The sequence below is a fragment of the Diaphorina citri genome, unplaced genomic scaffold, assembly GCF_000475195.1.
Source record: "Diaphorina citri unplaced genomic scaffold, Diaci psyllid genome assembly version 1.1 scaffold809, whole genome shotgun sequence".
Lineage (NCBI taxonomy): Eukaryota > Metazoa > Arthropoda > Insecta > Hemiptera > Psyllidae > Diaphorina > Diaphorina citri.
In genome coordinates this window covers 42,283-62,740 of record NW_007378241.1, presented here as the reverse complement: position 1 = coordinate 62,740, position 20,458 = coordinate 42,283, and the positions used below count along the sequence as shown (strand labels likewise).

The window sequence follows — 20,458 nt, the reverse complement described above, 5'->3', positions numbered from 1 at the left end:
AGTCCTGAATTCCGATTCCCAACGGGGGCGTAAATTTTCTGACCGAATCTGACGTAAATTTCATCCATAGGGATGGATATGAAAACATGTGTTCTAAACTCCTGAAGTAAGTAATATTATAGTTAAGTACTGAAGTACAAGGTTGCTTATCTTGCCAACTTTCTTCTTTCAGACAGAGGATATACACTGACATTCAAGCCTGCTGATGATGCCTCTCTCATTCTGTCCAAGTACGGAGAATACCTGTACGAGAACGTCATTATCTTTGCCCCCTCTGTGGAGGAGTTTGGTGGAAGTTTGAGTGTGGAAGCTTTTACAGAGTTCATTGATGGCGGAGGTAAGTAAACTGTCAAAATTGTATGGTTAGGTGGTTCAATTTTTTTTTCTATACTCCTTATACATAGCCTACTGCATGAGTATGAGTACTACATAATTTAATCCAACATTCAAAGGGCTGTCACTTCTCAATTAAAGTACCTAGCTACCCAAGTGTTTTCACAAGGCGGGATGACGGATCAGTACCTAGGCTTAAGCCCTTATCACACCCGGCGTTGTTCGTTGACCCCATTCAGGGCTATGAGTGTATTTTACTTATCCTGTCGGGTTGGTCTAAATCAGGCATAATTTACTGGTGAAAAGCATAAAAAATATTTTGATTAAAACTCATACTCGTTCATTGAATCCACCATTTCTGGATTTTCCTTGAATGATTCAACTTGCTGATTCAGTCTGATTTCACCTCCAAGCTCACAAAATTCCTCGCCCATAACTCGAGTGACCAGGCCCCAATCTACGATCCCAGTGTGAGGAGAATGAATGGCTTTCACTCCCTAGAATTTTAAAATGGATTGGTGAAGAAATAGACAGGATTGGTGACATTATTTCAACATTATATTATGAAGAATTGACAAGGATAGCAGAAAATTGAGAGGAGTGGAAATGCATAGTAGAAGAAATACAGCAACCTTCTGAATAGAAGACACTACAAATTGATGAACTGAAATTGGTTTAAATTAAAAATACCTATTTTAACCCAAAAGGCAAAAAAAAAAAAAAAAAAAAAAAAAAAAAATAATTTGCGAGATCATATAATACATATTATAAATTAATTTATAATTGTCAATTTTAATTTATTTTCCAGGTAATCTCCTGATAGCAGGCAGTTCTTCATCCAGTGATCTATTGAGAGAACTTGCATCCGAGTCTATGAAGAATTGACAAGGATAGCAGAAAATTGAGAGGAGTGGAAATGCAAAGTAGAAGAAATACAGCAACCTTCTGAATAGAAGACACTACAAATTAATGAACTGAAATTGGTTTAAATTAAACTCTTATCCGAGTCTGGATTTGAAATGGATGAGGAGGGTGCTGCTGTTATTGATCATTTGAATTATGATGTCAAGGATGCTGAAAAGGTTAGTTCAATTCTCAACAGAACTAAGATACAGATACAATGGAAAGAGTTTACCCAGCTAGGTAGAAAGCCATGTAACTCATGGGGGGGGGATAGATGGAAAAGGGATAAAGGGATTTTAGAAGTGGTCAAAATACTTAATCCGAGTCTGGATTTGAAATGGATGAGGAGGGTGCTGCTGTTATTGATCATTTGAATTATGATGTCAAGGATGCTGAAAAGGTTAGTGTAACATGTAACTCATGGGGGGAGGGGGATAGATGGAAAAGGGATACCTATTAGCACTCATACCTACTTTCTTCTTTTAGAAGTGGTCAAAATACTTAACTGGCAAGTGGGAAGGTGATCAAACTTCAAAATACCTTGCATCACGGACTCCTGTTTTCTAACTTTGAATCTTGTTATCTGATTTCAGCACACTTTGATTGTGGCAGATCCATCCAATCTTGTAGACTCAGAGGTGATTGTAGGCAAGAAGCCATCCAGCCCTCTTCTCTACCAAGGTACCGGACTCATAGTAGACCCTGCCAACCCTCTTGTCCTGTCTGTTCTGTCTGCTGACTCCAGTGCCTACTCTTACAACCCTGACAAACCCATCAAGGAATATCCTCATGCTGTCGGTAAGAACACTGTCCTTGTGGCTGCTCTCCAAGCTCGTAACAATGCAAGAGTTGTCTTCTCAGGCTCTCTGTACTTCTTCTCTAACGAAGCATTCAACAGTCCTGTCCAAAAAGCAATTGGTGGTAAGAAGTTTGATAAGTCCTCTAACGAGGCTCTCTGTACTTCTTCTCTAACGAAGCATTCAACAGTCCTGTCCAAAAAGCAATTGGTGGTAAGAAGTTTGATAAGTCCTCTAACGAAATACTGAAAAAACAAGCATGGAAAAAATACAACATATGCACAATCTACAACCTGTTACCTACAAGTTGAAGGAAAAAAATGTGTTAATTGCAGCCAGTGACAAGATCCCATGAAATGCACTGGTTTCCACCAGATGGGCAGATGAATAAAGTTTAACAACTATGTGTGTGGCTAGTATCTAGAAGGGTAACTATGGGACAACACTTACTCTCTATATCTATAACCTCTTCGTGCTCAATGTTCATTTGAATGGACAAAATTTTTGTAGTAGTAAGTGCCCGGGCTAGAAATAATTTTTGTAGTACGAAGTGCTCAGTGTCCATTTGAATGGACATTTGACCTTGTCTACAAAAAAATCGGTGATTATAGATAAAAAAAATAAAAAAAAAAAAAAAAAAAAAAAAAAAAAAAAAAAAATGCCAGTAGGCAGTAGGTATTTACCTATGGCATGATGGATCACTGAAGTGAAGCAGTGTTGCACATGGGTGGTACCTATGCCTACAAATGGGTAACTCTATCTGGGCAATCATATGCTGCTGGACTTAGACTGGGGCACTTGGGTTGGGTGAGGTTAATGTGTGGAGGCAGGTATCTTGTAGTCAAATTGAGAATAAAATCCCTGTTGTTAAAACTCTCATCTTACCTTTTCAAGAACCAGTGGGAAGTAGCTCAATCTAGGCACTGATATTCCATGGCAGCTGATTATCAGTTACATGAAGATCATACAAGAGACCAATTGGATAGTGCCTGGAAACAATTAGGTATAATTATGTTCTTTTATATTAATGTAGCAAGCAACTTATGGGGCCCATTTATAGAGATAATCTACCTGCCTGAACTCTGACTTAATGCTTCAGTTCTGCTTAGAAAAAAAAAGTTCTGAGCAGGGTGTTTGTTCAAAGATGATGAGAAAAGCAAGAGTGATTAGACTGTATGTGCTGTCTGGAAAACAGCTGAGAACTTCTTACTGTGTAAATTTTGTGTAGTTTTCACTCATCAAATGTGAAGAGAGATGTGCAAATGTCATTAGACTGTATGTGCTGTCTGGAAAACAGCTGAGAACTTCTTACTGTGTAAATTTTGTGTAGTGTTCACTCATCAAATGTGAAGAGAGATGTGCAAATGTCCATTAAAGAAGGTTTAATTAGACTGTATGTGCTGTCTGGAAAACAGCTGAGAACTTCTTACTGTGTAAATTTTGTGTAGTGTTCACTCATCAAATGTGAAGAGAAATGTGCAAATGTTCATTAAAGAAGGTTTGTCAGTTCGTAGAAACATAATTGATGAGTGAACCTCACCTTGAAGAGAGATAACTTGGAATACCAACCTAATATTTTTATGTCACCTTTGTAAATATAAAGAAGAAATGTCTGTTTAGCTGTATTTAATGGTAATAGGTAATGGTAAATGGGCTAGCAAGCAACATCACATCTGCTTCGTAGAAACATAATTGATGAGTGAACCTCACCTTGAAGAGAGATAACTTGGAATACCAACCTAATATTTTTATGTCACCTTTGTAAAAATAAAGAAAAAATGTCTGTTCAGCTGTATTTAATGGTAATAGGTAATGGCAAATGGGCTAGCAAGCAACATCACATCTGCCTACATAATGTTTCCCATTCCATACGTTTTTCAACGATCTCATTTCACAGAGCTCTATAGTTTATAAGTTCATTTGATAGGTATCTCATATCTCAAAGGCATTTTTAGTGCAATGGAAATAACATGTCCTGGAAGGTAGGTATATAGAATTCAAAACTTCCAGAAAGCTACTACATAATGTTTCCCATTCCATACGTTTTTCAACGATCTCATTTCACAGAGCTCTATAGTTTATAAGTTCATTTGATAGGTATCTCAAAGGCATTTTTAGTGCAATGGAAATAACATGTCCTGGAAGGTGGGTATATAGAATTCAAAACTTCCAGAAAGCTCAAAAGAAAACTAATTAAAATTAATGTTCACCTACTTAGTTTAACTGTCATAAGTTTATGACTTAAAATCTATTTATAAATTTTGTTTACGATCTGAATTTTTTCTATTAATAATAAACAATGTAGGAAAATATTGTTTCAAAAATACATAAATATTTATTTATTTTCGATATTGAACAAATTAGGAAGCAACTTTTTGGATCAAGAGCCCACATACCACAAGAAATGCAATTCTCTGATGGAGATATCCAGTAAAAGTGTCACTCGCCCTTATCTCAACACAAAGAATAGAATATGTACATAGTTAATTAGTTACATACTTAGGTCCCTAAATTTTTACCTACCTTCATCATCTCGATGATAGTTCGTCCAGTTTGAATTCTCGTCTGAGTTCATTGAGAATATGTTTGGCTATAGCCAGGGACGAGGTGGCAGCAGGAGAGGGGGCATTGCGACAATGCAAGGTGCGTCCCGCGGAATGAAAGACAAAGTCATCCACCAGATCTCCTGAGGAACTCAATGCTTGAGCTCGAACCCCACTCGGGCCTCTGCAAGAAATAAATTTGAATACATTGAAAAACGAAGAAATCAAAAGAAAAGAATGGAAGAAAAGGATTACAAGTGATTCTGTGAACTCACCCAGAAAAAGGGTCACTATGGGATCCCCTAAAAACCAAAACCTCAATTAGGTCCAAAATTTAATGAGCAAATTCCTTTGTTGTCAAGTTTCGTTAAAATCTCGTTCTTTCACCTCTAGAAATTCAGCTTTATATACCTTCTAAAATATTTTCACATGCATATTTTCTATCAGGTTTTGAAATATCACAACATCCTTACTCACCTCTGTATATCCCCTGCTTCTATTTCTTCAATATACTGCTTGAGCTCGTTCACTCTCATTGAAGGAAACCAGGACATGATCATTTCTTTGCTCCCATAGCGTGTATACTTGAGACCCAGCCTCCAAAACCCAGGGTATCTTAATGTGCTAAACAACTCTCGTACACTGAAATCCCTCCACCTGGAATAATAATAGTGGTTTACTGCTCAAATGGAACGAAAAATTCCCTTCTTTGGGGTCAAATTCCCAAGCAATGAATAAAAACCCATTCCTCAGCAAGGACTACACCCATGCCCTCCTGATTACCAGGCGTCTTCACCCCTACACCACCAGCAAGGCAGTTTGTAATAATGGAAATTTTACCCAACCCTGCTGGGACTAGAACCCTGGCCTCGAGACTGGAACTCTGTGCTACAACAAAATTAAACCGCACTCATATTTCAGAAACTACCTGTATCCCTCTTTCTTGAATGCAAGAACAGCATTGGGACCCAACCATACACTGCCATCCATTCGGGGTGTGAAATGAACTCCTAGGAATGGAAAATTGGGATCTGGAACCTAAACAAAACCAAGGACAATACAAGGCTTTATTAAATAATTTATAATTATCAATTCAGAATTGCAAGCTTTGGGAACAAACAAAGTTTGACAAGATACTTTTCCAATCTATTCGACCCAACCATACACTGCCATCCATTCGGGGTGTGAAATGAACTCCTAGGAATGGAAAATTGGGATCTGGAACCTAAACAAAACCAAGCACAATACAAGGCTTTATTAAATAATTTACAATTATCAATTTAGAATTGCAAGCTTTGGGAACAAACAAAGTTTGACAAGATACGTTTCCACTTTCCAATCTATTATTTTACATTGCACATAATTGTTATCTGGATACTGTTTTGGCTACTACGCGCGGCGGTAAATAAATATGAATGTACCTGCCAAGTTTGATTTAGTTCTTACCGGGTAGATATTTCCTCGAACCAAATGTTGTTTAGCCGACATTTTTTCAATTAAAATTTTATGCTGATTCCAAAAATTAAATAAAAAATGGGGGTTCCCATAAAAGTGACCTATATATTTGGCAAAAAATAAGCCGTTTCGCAAAAAAAAATTGCAAATTTAAAAAATCAATCTATTCTTTTACATTGCACATAATTGTTATCTGGATACTGTTTTGGCTACTACGCGCGGCGGTAAATAAATATGAATGTACCTACCAAGTTTGATTTAGTTCTTACCGGGTAGATATTTCCTCGAACCAAATGCTGTTTAGCCGGATTCAGTAACAGGTATTCACCTCGGAATGGTACTATAGCCGGTTCCAAACTACATCCAGACTTGAGTGCCATTTCATCAGCTTGCAATCCAGCACAGACTAGAGCATAGGAGCTTTCTAGATGATCACCCTGAAATGTCAAAACTTGAAAGCAAAATCTAAATACCTAAATTTTTGAAATTATCACAGTATGACCAAGTGCCTCCTTAGTCCTTTGGAATACATTCCGATTTCCAATCAATCTTTTTACACTGATAATTCTGCCACTAGTTAGAACTCAAAGTAGAAAGAATATGAGGTATGTGAAATGTCAAAACTTGAAAGCAAAATCTAAATACCTAAATTTTTGAAATTATCACAGTATGACCAAGTGCCTCCTTAGTCCTTTGGATTACATCTTTTTACACTGATAATTCTGCCACTAGTTAGAACTCAAAGTAGAAAGAATATGAGGTATAAGGTACACCCTGAATTTCAAAGACCCAGGACCATCTGTGTACAAGCCCAATATAGGAAGGTGCTGTGGAAAGTGTGAAAGGATGTTGAGACTTTATTAATTATCTGAAGTAATTGTTAAAATAACTCACTCACTTGTTTAGTGCTGATTGTTACACTTTCTGGATTTTCCTTGAATGATTCAACTTGCTGATTCAGTCTGATTTCACCTCCAAGCTCACAAAATTCCTCGCCCATAACTCGAGTAACTAGGCCCCAATCTACGATCCCAGTGTTAGGAGAATGAATGGCTTTTACTCCCTAGAATTTTAAAATGGATTGGTGAAGAAATAGACAGGATTGGTGACATATGAAGAATTGACAAGGATAGCAGAAAATTGAGAGGAGTGGAAATGCAAAGTAGAAGAAATACAGCAACCTTCTGAATAGAAGACACTTCAAATTAATGAACTGAAATTGGTTTAAATTAAAAATACCTATTTTAACCTGCCTTGGTGGTGGAGTGGTCAAGACACTCACCTGGTAATCAGTAGGGAATTTATTAGGCCAGCCACTTATGCTCAGACAGTCAGAATGTGTGTTTAAAGCTCAAGTTCGACCTAGGTCTCAAGCTTTTTTCCCACCACACATTATGTTCAAGACCGCAGTCTCATACGGTCTGAGTGTGAGTGGCTGGCATCAGGTTTAATTTTTTTTTTTTTTTTTTTTTTTTTTTTTTTTTTTTTTTTTTGATAAAATATTGCTTACCTTACAGTAGGGTTCTATTGTTTTAATCTCTTCTGCTGACACAAGTCTTACATCTTTCACATTGTTCTGAATAGATCTCTCATATAGATCATGCAGGGGCTCCAACTGTTCATTCAATGCCACAATAAGCTTTCCACATTTCTTGTACGGTATATTGCGTTTGTCAAAATATTCATATGCCAGATTCATTCCTTCAACGCAGAGCTTGGCTTTGAGGGTGCCTGGTTTGTAATAAATGCCAGCATGAACTACACCACTATTGTGTCCTGTTTGATGCATACCTGTGATGGGAAATGTAAAGGATCAAGCAGTTGGAACCCTATCCTTCTTGAGACTCTTGTTTATTAAGCAAGGATCACTTTTATTTGTTAGGCAAGGAGGGACTCACTTGGACCTGGGCCTGGGACTCAAAAACCACTTTTTACTACCTGGACAGTCAATGGAGGGGAAAAAAGACCATACCCAACTCTTTTTCCTTTTCAACAAGGCAAATCTTCATTTTTGGATAGTTGAGTTTGAGTTCCCTCGCTGTGGCCACTCCAACTATACCTCCTCCAACTACCACCACATCATAGAGTGCGGGTGATTGTGAACTGGACATACTGAAAAACTCTTTTTCCTTTTCAACAAGGCAAGTCTTCATTTTTGGATATTTGAGTTTGAGTTCCCTCGCTGTGGCCACTCCAACTATACCTCCTCCAACTACCACCATATCATAGAGTGTGGGTGATTGTGAACTGGACATTCTGATACTGAAAAAACAAGCATGGAAAAAATACAACATCTACAACCTGTTACCTACAAGTTGAAGGAAAAAAAAATGTGTTAATGACAATCCAATATTATTGCAGCCAGCAAGAAGACATCGATCTTCCCGTAACCGAGAAGGATTTCCGGGAAGCCATCGCAAGGTGTCGGAAATCGGTGACCGCTCACGATCTATCCAAATATGATTCCTGGATGAACGAGTTTGGCTCACACTAATCGTCTGAAAGACACCACGAAGTAGAGGCAGATGAAATCGCCTGAGGGTAGAAAGATGAGCTTCCAGATATTATATGAGGGATGGTTGTGAAAATGTGTCAACTAGTCCCCGCCCTCCCGTCCAGATATTGACCATGATCCAGATATTGACATGTTGCTTAACCTCCAATGTCCTGTTGGGGAAAAGATGTATCAAATGACTTCATAACCATTATTGTGTGTCAAACGTAGCTAAATTGCTGGCTTTAAATCTTCTGTGACTACTGCATCTCCTATTTCTCTGTACAACATCAACAGAGGTTTGTACATTTTAACCTTTTGCGGACAGATTCATGTGTCACATGAAATCATGGTTCCGCCATTATGGTAGGAGAAATATAACTTGAATCTGGCGATACGGTAGGATTCATGTCCAGCATGAAGCTACAGATTTACTCGCTACGGTCGGCTTGATTTTTACAGATAGGAGGCGTTACGGTAGGACGTGCCTAGGAACTTGTGTATCTTTTGCTCCTTTCAAATGCAGACTGAAAAGCCGGTGTTTGTTTATTATGATTCCAAAGCATTCGGAATTATAGTCCGAAGATTTCCGAAGAAGACAAAAAAAACCAGATGTTTCTATCTCAACTAGGAAAAAAAAGAAAATAAATTAAAAGCGAGGGAACAATTTCATGTGTGACATGAAGCCTACCACAAATCGCTTTTCGGAGGTTTCATGTCTCACATGAATCCTACCGTATTTGAAAAAAATGTTTTGTTTACGTCTGACTGTAACAACAACGCTTGAGTTTCATGTGGGACATGAATCCTACCGTAAGAGCGATTCTGGTGAAATTGATTCTGTACGCAAAAGGTTAAATATTAAAAAACAAGTCTTCCTGACTTACCTTATAAACGAGTGACAAGATATGAAAAGCACTTTGTATGATTTCCTTGAAAGACAAGTTAAATGTGAGAGTGTATTCAAAACCATGATTATCTACCTGGAAATCAATGGAGGTTTAAAACAATGGTCCCGTTTTCACTCTTATCATTGAAACGGTACTTTGTTATAATGTAAAAAATGTAATATCAGTTTATCAGTTTCAGTTATCAACAAAAAAAAAGACAAGTTAAATGTGAGAGTGTATTCAAAACCATGATTATCTACCTGGAAATCAATGGAGGTTTAAAACAATGGTCCCGTTTTCATTCTTATCATTGAAACGGTACTTTGTTATAAAATGTAATAATATCAGTTTATCAGTTTCAGTTATCAACAAAAAATCTTATCAGATACCTAATCAGTTTTAAAAAATAAAGTACACCTTCATTTTGAATTTCCCGCTCTCTCCTATGTGACACGATAGTGCAACAGAGGTAATGCAGATGAACCACAGAGGTATTTACCAATAAGGTCCGTTTACAATGCACGAGTTTTCAGTGGGGGGGGGGAATAGTTACCTACTTGGTTTTTTCTTTACCCTTCTACAATACGATTATTTAGACGTAACCTGTGTTTCTCAATGAAAATTACTAGTACCTAGGTACTGGGTACCTAAGTAGGTAGTTCAGTAAATTGTTATACCTTACACAAGACCCAAAGACCCCCCACGTCCAAAAGTTCAGGCATGCCCAAAATCTACAGTTACAATATAAATCCCACCAATCATGCTCAGACAGGGGCCCGACAGCTGTTTAACGTAGGGCGGAGAAAGCTCGAGATCGAGGTCCATCAGACGGTCTGAGACTCTGAGCTTTAGTTGCGGGCATAATCGTTAGGTCGCAGGTTGAATTCCCACCTTTGGTAAATGTTTGCCAAATCTCATCAAAATCAAACCAGCCATTCCAGAAAGGCTCCTGATGTGGGGTCCCCATGGACAGGATCAATTTAAAAAATCCAATAAGAAAAAAGTGTAGAAAAGATTCTCCTAATTTCTCCAAAATTGGACAGCAAACATTACAATACATATTTGGCAAAAAAAAAAAAAAAGAAGGTTGTCTATTTTATCAAGCATAGGGGTATGACTCGAGATATCTAATCATTTAATGTTCACATAATTATAGGTTCAACCAATAAGAAAAAAGTGTAGAAAAGATTCTCCTAATTTCTCCAAAATTGGACAGCAAACATTACAATACATATTTGGCAAAAAAAAAAGAAGGTTGTCTATTTTATCAAGCATAGGGGTATGACTCGAGATATCTAATCATTTAAATAATGTTCACATAATTATAGGTTCAAAATATTATATAGGTAAAAAAGGTAATCATCAAAATTTCATCTACATGACGCCGTTTATTTCATTCCTTAATTCCCAGCCGTTTCTGAGATATAAGCGTGGTTCGCAAATCAGGAACCACCCTGTATAGGTAAAAAAGGTAGGAAGGTATTTCATTTCCACACATATTTTAATACATCATAAATTAACATAAAATAAATAAATAATATAAAATATAAAGCTGAAACATTGAAATTAAATAGGTACCTACTTATGTAGTACCTATAATTTGTAAATTACATAGGCTCTAAGACTTCAAAGAGACTTATGGTACTCAGTACCTACTATATAGGTATGTAGAGTGGATGAAATAACTATATGAGTACTAAATTCATAAAGTAGGTAGAGATCTTTGATCTACCTATTGAAAATAAGACTAAAAGGGGCGCATTATATCCACGATTTGAATCACAAATCACGAGATACCTGCTTAAACCTACAGAAAAATTACGACTAGATTTTTTTCAAGAAGAAAAAATATTAGATTATTACAGTTCCTGTTTCATAAGAAATGCTCTGTAAAAAAGAGACATTTCTGTATTTGAAACAGGCTATTTTGTATTGTTTCGATTGTTTACACCCAGCCTAGTTAGCTTGGTTGGTACGTTGGTAGCGCATCTGCCTTGTGCGCTAGACTGCGGGTTCAATTTCCGCTTGGGGCGGGTTTTATCCTGAACAGATAATGTTCGTTCTCGGAACGGCTGACTTTCTCCTTTCCTGTCCTCTTTCTCTCTTTGATTTCGGGACGATAAGACCTTTGCAGTTACAGTTCCCTCTATCAAACCTCTTTAAAAAAAATGGCTATTTTGAATTGTTTCTACAGTTTTTAAAATGTCCTGTAGGCAATGTCATTTAAATTAAATGAGAGTGTTCCCACTACACACGACACAATTTTTTCCCGAATGACACAAAATGTCCTTGTAGGCAATGTACTTAATTTAAATGAGAGTGTACCCACTTACGCACGACACGAGCGGGTTTTATCCTGAACAGATAATGTTCGTTCTCGGAACGGCTGGCTTTCTCCTATCCTGTCCTCTTTCTCTCTTTGATTTCCGGATGATAAGACCTTAGCAGTTACAGTTCCCTCTATCAAACATCTTAAAAAAATAAATAAATAAAAAATACTGGCTATTTTGAATTGTTTCTACAGTTTTTAAAATGTCCTGTAGGCAATGTCATTTAAATTAAATGAGAGTCACACATGGCCGTGATGCTTAGCGTGTAATCAAATAAATAAATAAAAATAAATGAGAGTGTTCCCACTACACACGACACAATTTTTTCCCGAATGACACAAAATATCCTTGTAGGCAATGTACTTAATTTAAATGAGAGTGTACCCACTTACGCACGACACAATCTTTTCTCGAATGACACAAAATGTCCTTGTAGGCAATGTACTTAATTTAAATGAGAGTGTAAGTACCCACTTACGCACGACACGATTTTTTTTCCGAACCACAATTGGGAACGGGCCTTTACAAGACCATAAGCCAATGTTGATGATGGACTACCTCGAATCACGAATTTTTTATACTAGTTGGGCACAGTCCACCACAGATCACAGAAGAAAATCACCGTACAGGGGCGATGTCTAGGATCATGAGTTTACATTGACGACGATGTGTAGGAAATTATCCGGGTAGCTCAAGTGCTCACTCATCCATTGCAACGGCGTGTCTAGGGGGATTGCAATTCCGTGCACGAGAATACTGAAAAAACAAGCATGGAAAAAATACAACATATGCACAATCTACAACCTGTTACCTACAAGTTGAAGGAAAAAAATGTGTTAATGACAATCCAATATTATTGCAGCCATTATTATTATCTTTTTTTTTTTTTTTAGCCAGCCTAGTTAGCTTGGTTGGTAGTGTGTCTATGTTGTAAGCGCTAGGGCGAGGGTTCGATTCCCGCCCGGGGCGAATTTTCTCCTGAATGGATAATGTTCGTTCTCGAAACGGCAGGCTTTTTCCTATTCTGTCTTCTTTCTCTCTTCGATTTCGGGACGATTAGACCTTGGCAGTTACAGTTTCCTCTATCACTTTTTTTTTTATTATTATTTTTTTAGCCATAGCAGGACAGAAAAAGTAAAGTCAAGTTTTTGAAGCTAAATCTTAAAAGGGGCCATACATGGGCGAGCCACGCAACGTGCTTAAATGCTTCTGAACATCATGTAGAGGACTGAGGAAATGGCAAAATCACTCCATTTCTATCTATCCGAGTCCACAGAATATACCTAGCTCAATAAATACACCAAAATCCCATTCAACTTACATTTATCAATGCTAATTTTGGGATAAACTTCTTCGAAAAGGTTTTGCAGTGTTTTGGGATTGCCTTCATTGGTGATGGGTTTAACAAGGCACTGACTAAATGGTAGATCTCCCTGGTAGCAACGAAATGGAATATGCTTGAAACCGCCTCCCTCTCCTGGCTCCATTAATTTCTTGTTGATCACCCAGAATTGGTCAAATTTATCTGAGGAAGAAAAATTAGTTGTATTTAAAAAGAGTCTAGGTTGGAATGGGATCAACCATCAAAGAAAAATGGACAGTTTTTTTTTTGCTTTATCAATGAAATATTTATATTTTAAAGTCCCAACTTCACTAATGGTCTTACCATTTTGAAGTCCCAACCAGAGTTGATTGTGTTCTTTCTTCTGCATGTTTGATACAATCTGACTTCTGTGCTTTAACACATCAGCTTCTTTGATGCAAGACATAAAATGAGACTCCACAGCTTCTCTGTAATCAAAAAGGTACAAGAGATTATATTTCATAATAATATCCAAATAGGTACTTACTTAACTACATTGAAAGCTATTTTTTTAGCAGGTATTTACCAGCTTGGACTATTCACACAAAAATTACATGAAATCAAAAGCATGGTGGGACTTGGGACAAAGAATCTCCTTTTGGATAGCAGGGTTTCAATCTAAATAGCTTTTCCTATATCTCTTCCTTCTCATTTGCTCTCACTCTTTCTCTCTCTTGAACTCTTCTTACCAGGAAAGAGGGCCAGAAGCAGCAACCAAATTTATTTTCAGCCAATGTGTAAAATTTATCTGAAAGGGAGAACAAAATAAACCACTTCATTTACCTGCTGGGACAGTGTAGAATTTCATTAGCAGGAAATTTGTCAAAATGAACAGTGATATTCCATGGCAGCTGATTATCAGTTACATGAAGATCATACAAGAGACCAATTGGATAGTGCCTGGAAACAATTAGGTATAATTACGTTCTTTTATATTACTGTAGCAAGCAACTTATGGGGCCCATTTGTAGAGATAATCTACCTGCCTGAGCTCTGACTTAATGCTTCAGTTCTGCTTAGAAAAAAGTTCCGAGCAGGGTGTTTGTTCACTGATGTAGATACTTATAGACATCTAGGACTCCAGCTGCCAGTAGGCAGTAGGTATTTACCTATGGCATGATGGATCACTGAAGTGAAGCAGTGTTGCACATGGGTGGTACCTATGCCTACAAATGGGTAACTCTATCTGGGCAATCATATGCTGCTGGACTTAGACTGGGGCACTTGGGTTGGGTGAGGTTAATGTGTGGAGGCAGGTATCTTGTAGTCAAATTGAGAATAAAATCCCTGTTGTTAAAACTCTCATCTTACCTTTTCAAGAACCAGTGGGAAGTAGCTCAATCTAGGCACCATGAGATAGGACGGATCAGGTTCTCCTACAGTAGACACTTGGTCTGCCAGCAGAGTGAAGCATACTGGTAACTTGCCATCCCAGACTTCTCTCAATACTTCCCGATCACTTGCCATAGCTCACTCAGAGTTCCAACAGCATGAAACAGAGAAATTGGGTGACCCTGTTGGATAGTTGAGGGTCAGAACTTCAGAAGTATTTTTTTAGTGGTGAGATCTACAATTCTACAATGGTTGTTGTCTGCAATGATGGCCTGTGAACTCAGGGATCTAGTTTTCCAATCAAGACTGGTGTGGAGTGATTCCGAGGATGTTTTAATCAGTACGTGAAATTGATTAATTAGAATCCCTAGGGAATTGATTAATTAGAATTAGGGAATGTTAAGGATGCAGATACACCTCATTAGAAAAGCACAAATTCATTACAGTAAAATCCAGACATATCTAGGCACCATGAGATAGGACGGATCAGGTTCTCCTACAGTAGACACTTGGTCTGCCAGCAGAGTGAAGCATACTGGTAACTTGCCGTCCCAGACTTCTCTCAATACTTCCCGATCACTTGCCATAGCTCACTCAGAGTTCCAACAGCATGAAACAGAGAAATTGGGCGACCCTGTTGGATAGTTGAGGGTCAGAACTTCAGAAGTGTTTTTTTAGTGGTGAGATCTACAATGGTTGTTGTCTGCAATGATGTCCCGTGAACTCAGGGATCTAGTTTTCCAATCAAGACTGGTGTGCAGTGATTCCGAGGATGTTTAAATCAGTAGGTGAAATTGATTAATTAGAATCCCGAGGGAATGTAAAGGATGCAGATGCACCTCATTGGAAAAGCACAAATTCATTAGAGTAAAATCCAGACATATTGGGGTGATGGAAACTGAAACTAACACTTTTTCAATGATAAAATAAAATGTTCTTATTAAGTTTAGGTGTAGAACTTCCTGCTTCCTGCAAACAGTCTAATTCAACCTATTAATAATAGGTACCTCCCCATCATACCTTTTGTTTTTTGTTTTAAAATGATAAAAATTAAAAAAATTAAAATGATTTTTATGATAAAATGAATTTTAAAAATTGCCGCCGGGACAGCTATCTCACGTCGTCCGAGCTCATCTCAGCCCTGTTCATAAACACAGCCTCAAAGGGCCAAAGGGGTCTATAAATTTTGCGGCTCCCAGCCTGTGCAATCAAATCAATTTTTTTTTTTCCTAAAATGCCGCGCCGCCTTTCCGATATTTAGAAGTTTCTACAGCCACAGAGAACTTGAGGCCCGGGTAACAATTCGTTTCATTCGCATGTTTTTTCTGATCTTTGAGGCTTTAAGCAATGAGCATGCTTGGAGACTGCTTCAGCACTAGCTGTGAGCTTACTCGAAGGTAAAAATTATTTTAAGATAAATAAACTTGTAGAACCGGACCTGAGATGTGTTGTAAAATGGGATGATCCCTATTCCCTAATCCTAATCCTTTTCTTGATTAGCAAATCAAATTTTTTCCTAAAATGCCGCGCCGCCTTTCCGATATTTAGAAGTTTCTACAGCCACAGAGAACTTGAGGCCCGGGTAACAGTACTTTTTATTCGCATGTCTTTTTCTGATCTTTGAGGCTTAGCAATGAGCATGCTTGGAGACTGCTTCAGCACCAGCTTTGAGCTTACTCGAACCTAAAAATTATTTTAAGATAAATAAACTTGTAGAACCGGACCGTGTTGTGAACTTGTGAAATGGGATGATCCCTAAATTTCCTAATAATCCCTAATCCTTTTCTTGATTAGATAATATTGATAATATAATAGATAGATTTATTTCTTAAAAGTGAATAATCCCCATCACCCTACTTTTTCAAGTTCAAGTATTCCAGCAATTCAAGTGTTTGTGGCCTTTTCTGCAGTATAGTGTAACATTTTTTTTTTTTTCAGATCTTCATGTAGGTAAATGATAACCTTCAATAATCCCCATCACCCTACTTTTTCAAGTTCAAGTATTCCAGCAATTCAAGTGTTTGTGGCCTTTTCTGCAGTATAGTGTAACATTTTATTCAGAAGATCTTCATGTAAATGATAACCTTCTTCCCAAGGGCTGTTCATTGATCTAATCTCTGACACCAAGTAATTTCCAGACTTTTGAATGTCAGAGGAAATCACTGATAACACCCCAGAAGGGTCAGCACCATCCAGTCCCTCAATTGGTGCTGAAGCAAAGGTCAAAGTCCCGATCCTGCTGCGTGCCACAGGAGATGCACCTATTCTAACTAAAAAGAAATGGCTGGTTCATGTAGATCAGAATGTTGCCTCCATAATAAGTTTCACCAAGAAAAGCATCAAAATGGACCCATCTGAAAGTTTGTTCATTTATGTAAACCAATCTTTTGCACCCTCTCCAGACACAACTATTCGAGCTCTGTATGATTCCTTTGCAACAAACGGATCTTTGGTTTTGAATTACTGTAAAACTCAAGCTTGGGGGTAGTACTTTGTTTCAAGATAGTGATTACATAACTGGTAAGTAGCTGGTGTCTATTGTTTTTTTTTTTCAATCAAGATGAGGCTTTTATATTGGAGTCAAGATCAATCAAGGATTTCCATTACCTTATGCATTTGTATACCTACCATTTTTTTTTCTATTTTTTGTTTGGAGGAACCATTTCTAAATACAATCAGTTTCTGAAGGGATAGCATGTAATGCTGGAGTGTGACCATGTGATCAGAGTCTCCTATACAACTCTCTGCCAGCTCAGGAGTAATTTCTTAAAAAGTGTCCCCATAACTAATGTGTTAAGAGGATCTGAGAGATGTTGCAGTGGATGGCTGAGACTGTAGGGGAAAGGAACTTTAATGTAAGTGAGGTATATTCTATTAAGCCTTGTATTTTTTGTTTTCATTTGCAGTTACCCACCATGGAGGAAGTAGACAAAATCATTATTGTCACTTTGAAAAGTTTGAACGGTGATATAGAAGAAGATGTAAGCACTATAAACTAATGTGTTAAGAGGATCTGAGAGATGTTGCAGTGGATGGCTGAGACTGTAGGGGAAAGGAACTTTAATGTAAGTGAGGTATATTAACGTCATCATTGCACGGCTGAGCAAGTCTCTCTTCTTCTTCTTCTTCTATTAAGCCTTGGATTTTTTGTTTTCATTTGCAGTTACCCACCATGGAGGAAGTAGACAAAATCATTATTGTCACTTTGAAAAGTTTGAACTGTGATATAGAAGAAGATGTAAGCAGTATCAAGAAGCTAACAACAGAAATTTTTGTAGAAGCTGTTGTCAAAATGATTCACATTATTGATCCAACTTTCCAAGCATCAAAAACTCTACCCAATTCCATGTCAGCTAAATATAAATACTGTGCAGAACTCTCTGACAAAGTTAAAAGCTTGGGATTCCAAGGTGACATTGGGTATCAAACTTTTTTGTATGGCAATGAAATTGAAGTTAGAAGAACATTAATGTATCTGATAGAAAGACTGCCCAGAGAACAAACTAAAATATCAACTCACACTGATACTAAGCTTGAAGCATTTAAAAAGAAATTATCACAAGCCATTGTAGAAAAAGTTACAAGTAGCAAGACAAATAAGTTCATATCAATGCCTTTAGAGACTGGGATTGTAAAACCAGGACAAGCAAAAAATAGTATGACTCCTAGGGAATGGAGAGAATATTGTATTAAACATCTCAAGTTCATTACTCATCAAGTTGAACCAAAATTAATCTTTCCCTCTATCATTACTCTCAATGCTTATGAGGGAAAAGAAATTAAAGAACCTTTTCCTACCATAGAAGAAGATAAAGAAGTGCATTATAATCATAATCAAACAGAAGTAAATATCAGTAATTCTATACCAAGAGATGTTTCCCAAAGTGATCTTAATAAACTTAGTCAAAGTATACAGTCTGAAGTGGAAGAATTCAATAAATTAAAAAGACCTTTTCCTACCATAGAAGAAGATAAAGAAGTGCATTATAATCATAATCAAACAGAAGTAAATATCAGTAATTCTATACCAAGAGATATTTCCCAAAGTGATCTTAATAAACTTAGTCAAAGTATACAGTCTGAAGTGGAAGAATTCAATAAATTAAAAAAAGAATACAAACAATTGGAAAAGATGAAGAAAGAGGAAGAAATTCAGTTGAACAAAAATAAAAAGAACATTGACATAAATGAAAAAATAAATATCATGTTACCAGATTCTGATGATTATATTGAAAAACTGGAAAGCAAAATTAATGGAGCTCATGAAAAAATGAAATTATTACAAGAACAATGGGAAGAGGCCAAGAAACCTTATCTGGAAGAAAAGAACAAAAGATCAAAGAAGCAAAATAACAATTCACAATATTATGAACAACTCAGGCAGTTGAGAGAAACAGCTCAAGTGCTCAGAAATGAATATGAAATCAAAACTCTGGCCTTTAATAAATTAAATGAGAACTTGCCAAAGAAATCTGTCAATAGATCCTCATACACCAAAAGAATCTTGGAGATTATCAACAACATAAAGAAGCAAGATCTTGATATTTCCAAGATAATAAATGATACCAAGCAAGTACAAAAACAGCTAAATAATGTGAATGGTAAAATAGAACGGTGTTTTACTCTAGCTGATGAAATGATATTCAGGGATGTTTCTAGAGATGAAATGTCTAGAAAAGCTTACAAATATTTAGTTACTCTTCATACAGATTGTAATGATATTGTGAAAGTTGTTACAGAAATAGGTAACTTGAAGAAAGAAATGAAAAACCTAGAAGAACAAATTGATCTATTGTGTAGTAAAAACATTGGAGAAAACCTGTTGCAGATACAAAAAGATATTCAACACATGAAGAGTGAAAGCACTGCTCTAGTAAATCAAATGAAAGCACAAAGCTTGGAATAATAAATAATTGGTCTGGGTTTTAAAATATTGTGTTTTATTGTGATACCTTCAACGGATACATATTTCTTTGAGATTCATGTATCTGCAAGAGCCAGTGATAGGTTCTTTTCAAGCCTCGTTTATTCAATAAATACTCACAGAACATTTTTTATTTATGTAAGTAAATTAAATTAAGGAAAACAGTAATTATAAAGCATTGATTTTTTATATAATAAAGTACAGGGGTTTGAAGAAATAAAAAGACGGGACTTTTTGGTAATGAAATTCATAATTCAACTATACTGCTTTAACATTTATTGTACAAAATAATAATGGGGTTTAAAATCAACAATTTCCTATACCTACCATTATGATAAAGGAACTTCACAGAAGTTGGATTTTTGAAAAGTCCTGTGGCTTTTTAAGGAGGGGTTGAGAGTTAGAAAACTAAATTATTCCTTGTGGTACCCTCTGAAAATTCCATGGTATCATAATCTTCACTTGTCTGTTTTCCTACCTATGTATGTAATAAATTAATAACCTAAATTGTATGACTCTATTTATCAAAGCCTTTTTTTTTAACTTTCTATTTCCCTTTACAAATAAATAATCTATTTACAAAATAAGCTCTATAATAACTAAGTATAATTTTATTCCAAGGAACCTATATTATTTACAATACAAAAACTTGTCAAGAGATGGGAAGTAAATTTAGAATATCTCAGCATTGTAAACTAGAAACAAAACGTACCTAGCTCCCAGCTATGATGTTTTTTACAGTCCTGAGTTCTGTCATGGACCAGGAAAGGGAAGTTGTAAGGATCTAGGCATTCTAGGTGAAAGATCTATGGATCCATCACATTATTTAACAGTCCTAGGTAAGAGATCTATGGGTCTATCACATTAAAGTCTACTAGACCTAGAGATATCTAGCTCCTTCTAGATGTGAGTGGAAGCTGAAACAAAAAATATCGATTGATAATTTTGATTAAAAGGTTGGAAACACAATCAAGGGTCAAAAGTTCAAAATGTATCATGGGATTGGTAATAATTGCATTCCTGGAAAATGGGGATAAAAAAAAAAAGACCAAGGCAGTGTAAATTTGGTAGAAAAAATACTTAAATTTACTCAT

The 20,458-nt window shown here is 36.7% G+C and overlaps 4 protein-coding genes and 3 long non-coding RNA genes across 9 annotated transcripts; 5 read left to right on the top strand and 2 right to left on the bottom strand.

Moving 5' to 3' along the window:
• Positions 1-161: 161 nt before the first annotated feature.
• LOC103512212 (dolichyl-diphosphooligosaccharide--protein glycosyltransferase 48 kDa subunit-like) lies at positions 162-2,282 on the top strand. Its single transcript, XM_026825752.1, has 4 exons — positions 162-337; positions 1,142-1,196; positions 1,334-1,415; positions 1,830-2,282. Exons 3-4 carry the CDS (start codon positions 1,353-1,355, stop codon positions 2,280-2,282), a joined length of 516 nt encoding a protein of 171 aa, XP_026681553.1. The 5' UTR covers positions 162-337; positions 1,142-1,196; positions 1,334-1,352.
• A 1,027-nt stretch (positions 2,283-3,309) lies between these two features.
• Positions 3,310-3,712, top strand: LOC108252754. The gene is made up of 2 exons (XR_001809580.1): positions 3,310-3,413; positions 3,532-3,712. It is a non-coding gene; the product is annotated as an uncharacterized LOC108252754 (long non-coding RNA).
• A 631-nt stretch (positions 3,713-4,343) lies between these two features.
• LOC103512203 (L-2-hydroxyglutarate dehydrogenase, mitochondrial) lies at positions 4,344-12,608 on the bottom strand. 3 transcript variants are annotated; one of them, XM_026825753.1, is made up of 9 exons: positions 9,644-9,773; positions 9,413-9,476; positions 8,004-8,143; positions 7,542-7,822; positions 6,930-7,094; positions 6,301-6,468; positions 5,505-5,614; positions 5,054-5,233; positions 4,344-4,760 (listed from the first exon to the last, which is right to left on the bottom strand). In XM_026825753.1, exons 1-9 carry the CDS (start codon positions 9,663-9,665, stop codon positions 4,562-4,564), a joined length of 1,329 nt encoding a protein of 442 aa, XP_026681554.1. In that variant the 5' UTR covers positions 9,666-9,773; the 3' UTR covers positions 4,344-4,561. The 3 variants fall into 3 exon arrangements, with proteins under 3 accessions (XP_026681554.1, XP_026681555.1, XP_008475179.1); XM_026825754.1 differs by lacking the exons at positions 9,413-9,476; positions 9,644-9,773 and adding an exon at positions 12,510-12,608 and having other exon boundaries at positions 8,004-8,151; XM_008476957.3 differs by lacking the exon at positions 9,644-9,773 and having other exon boundaries at positions 9,413-9,618.
• Positions 10,638-11,246, top strand: LOC108252755. Its single transcript, XR_001809581.2, has 2 exons — positions 10,638-10,761; positions 10,878-11,246. It is a non-coding gene; the product is annotated as an uncharacterized LOC108252755 (long non-coding RNA).
• Positions 12,157-14,896, bottom strand: LOC103512211 (autophagy protein 5). Its single transcript, XM_026825755.1, is given in 5 exon segments — positions 12,157-12,501; positions 13,063-13,270; positions 13,412-13,536; positions 13,892-14,008; positions 14,325-14,896. Coding segments are annotated over 5 exon segments (813 nt in total). The 5' UTR covers positions 14,576-14,896; the 3' UTR covers positions 12,157-12,389.
• Positions 14,424-15,362, top strand: LOC113468668. Its single transcript, XR_003392333.1, has 2 exons — positions 14,424-14,478; positions 14,931-15,362. It is a non-coding gene; the product is annotated as an uncharacterized LOC113468668 (long non-coding RNA).
• A 1,508-nt stretch (positions 15,363-16,870) lies between these two features.
• LOC103512210 (coiled-coil domain-containing protein 22 homolog) lies at positions 16,871-19,888 on the top strand. The gene is made up of 2 exons (XM_008476964.3): positions 16,871-16,960; positions 17,604-19,888. Exon 2 carries the CDS (start codon positions 17,613-17,615, stop codon positions 19,344-19,346), a length of 1,734 nt encoding a protein of 577 aa, XP_008475186.1. The 5' UTR covers positions 16,871-16,960; positions 17,604-17,612; the 3' UTR covers positions 19,347-19,888.
• Positions 19,889-20,458: the final 570 nt, after the last annotated feature.

Excerpts from the sequence above, each read along its gene's own strand:
- LOC103512212 (XM_026825752.1), top strand. The coding sequence starts at position 1,353 with ATGGATGAGGAGGGTGCTGCTGTTATTGATCATTTGAATTATGATGTC. Across the intron at positions 1,416-1,829 it reads ATGTCAAGGATGCTGAAAAG|CACACTTTGATTGTGGCAGA; the intron begins GTTAGTTCAATT and ends ATCTGATTTCAG.
- LOC103512203 (XM_026825753.1), bottom strand. The coding sequence starts at position 9,665 with ATGGTTTTGAATACACTCTCAC. Across the intron at positions 9,477-9,643 it reads GGTTTTGAATACACTCTCAC|ATTTAACTTGTCTTTCAAGG; the intron begins ATTTAACTTGTC and ends ATACACTCTCAC. Across the intron at positions 7,823-8,003 it reads TGAAAAGGAAAAAGAGTTGG|GTATGCATCAAACAGGACAC; the intron begins GTATGGTCTTTT and ends TTCCCATCACAG.
- LOC103512210 (XM_008476964.3), top strand. The coding sequence starts at position 17,613 with ATGGAGGAAGTAGACAAAATCATTATTGTCACTTTGAAAAGTTTGAAC.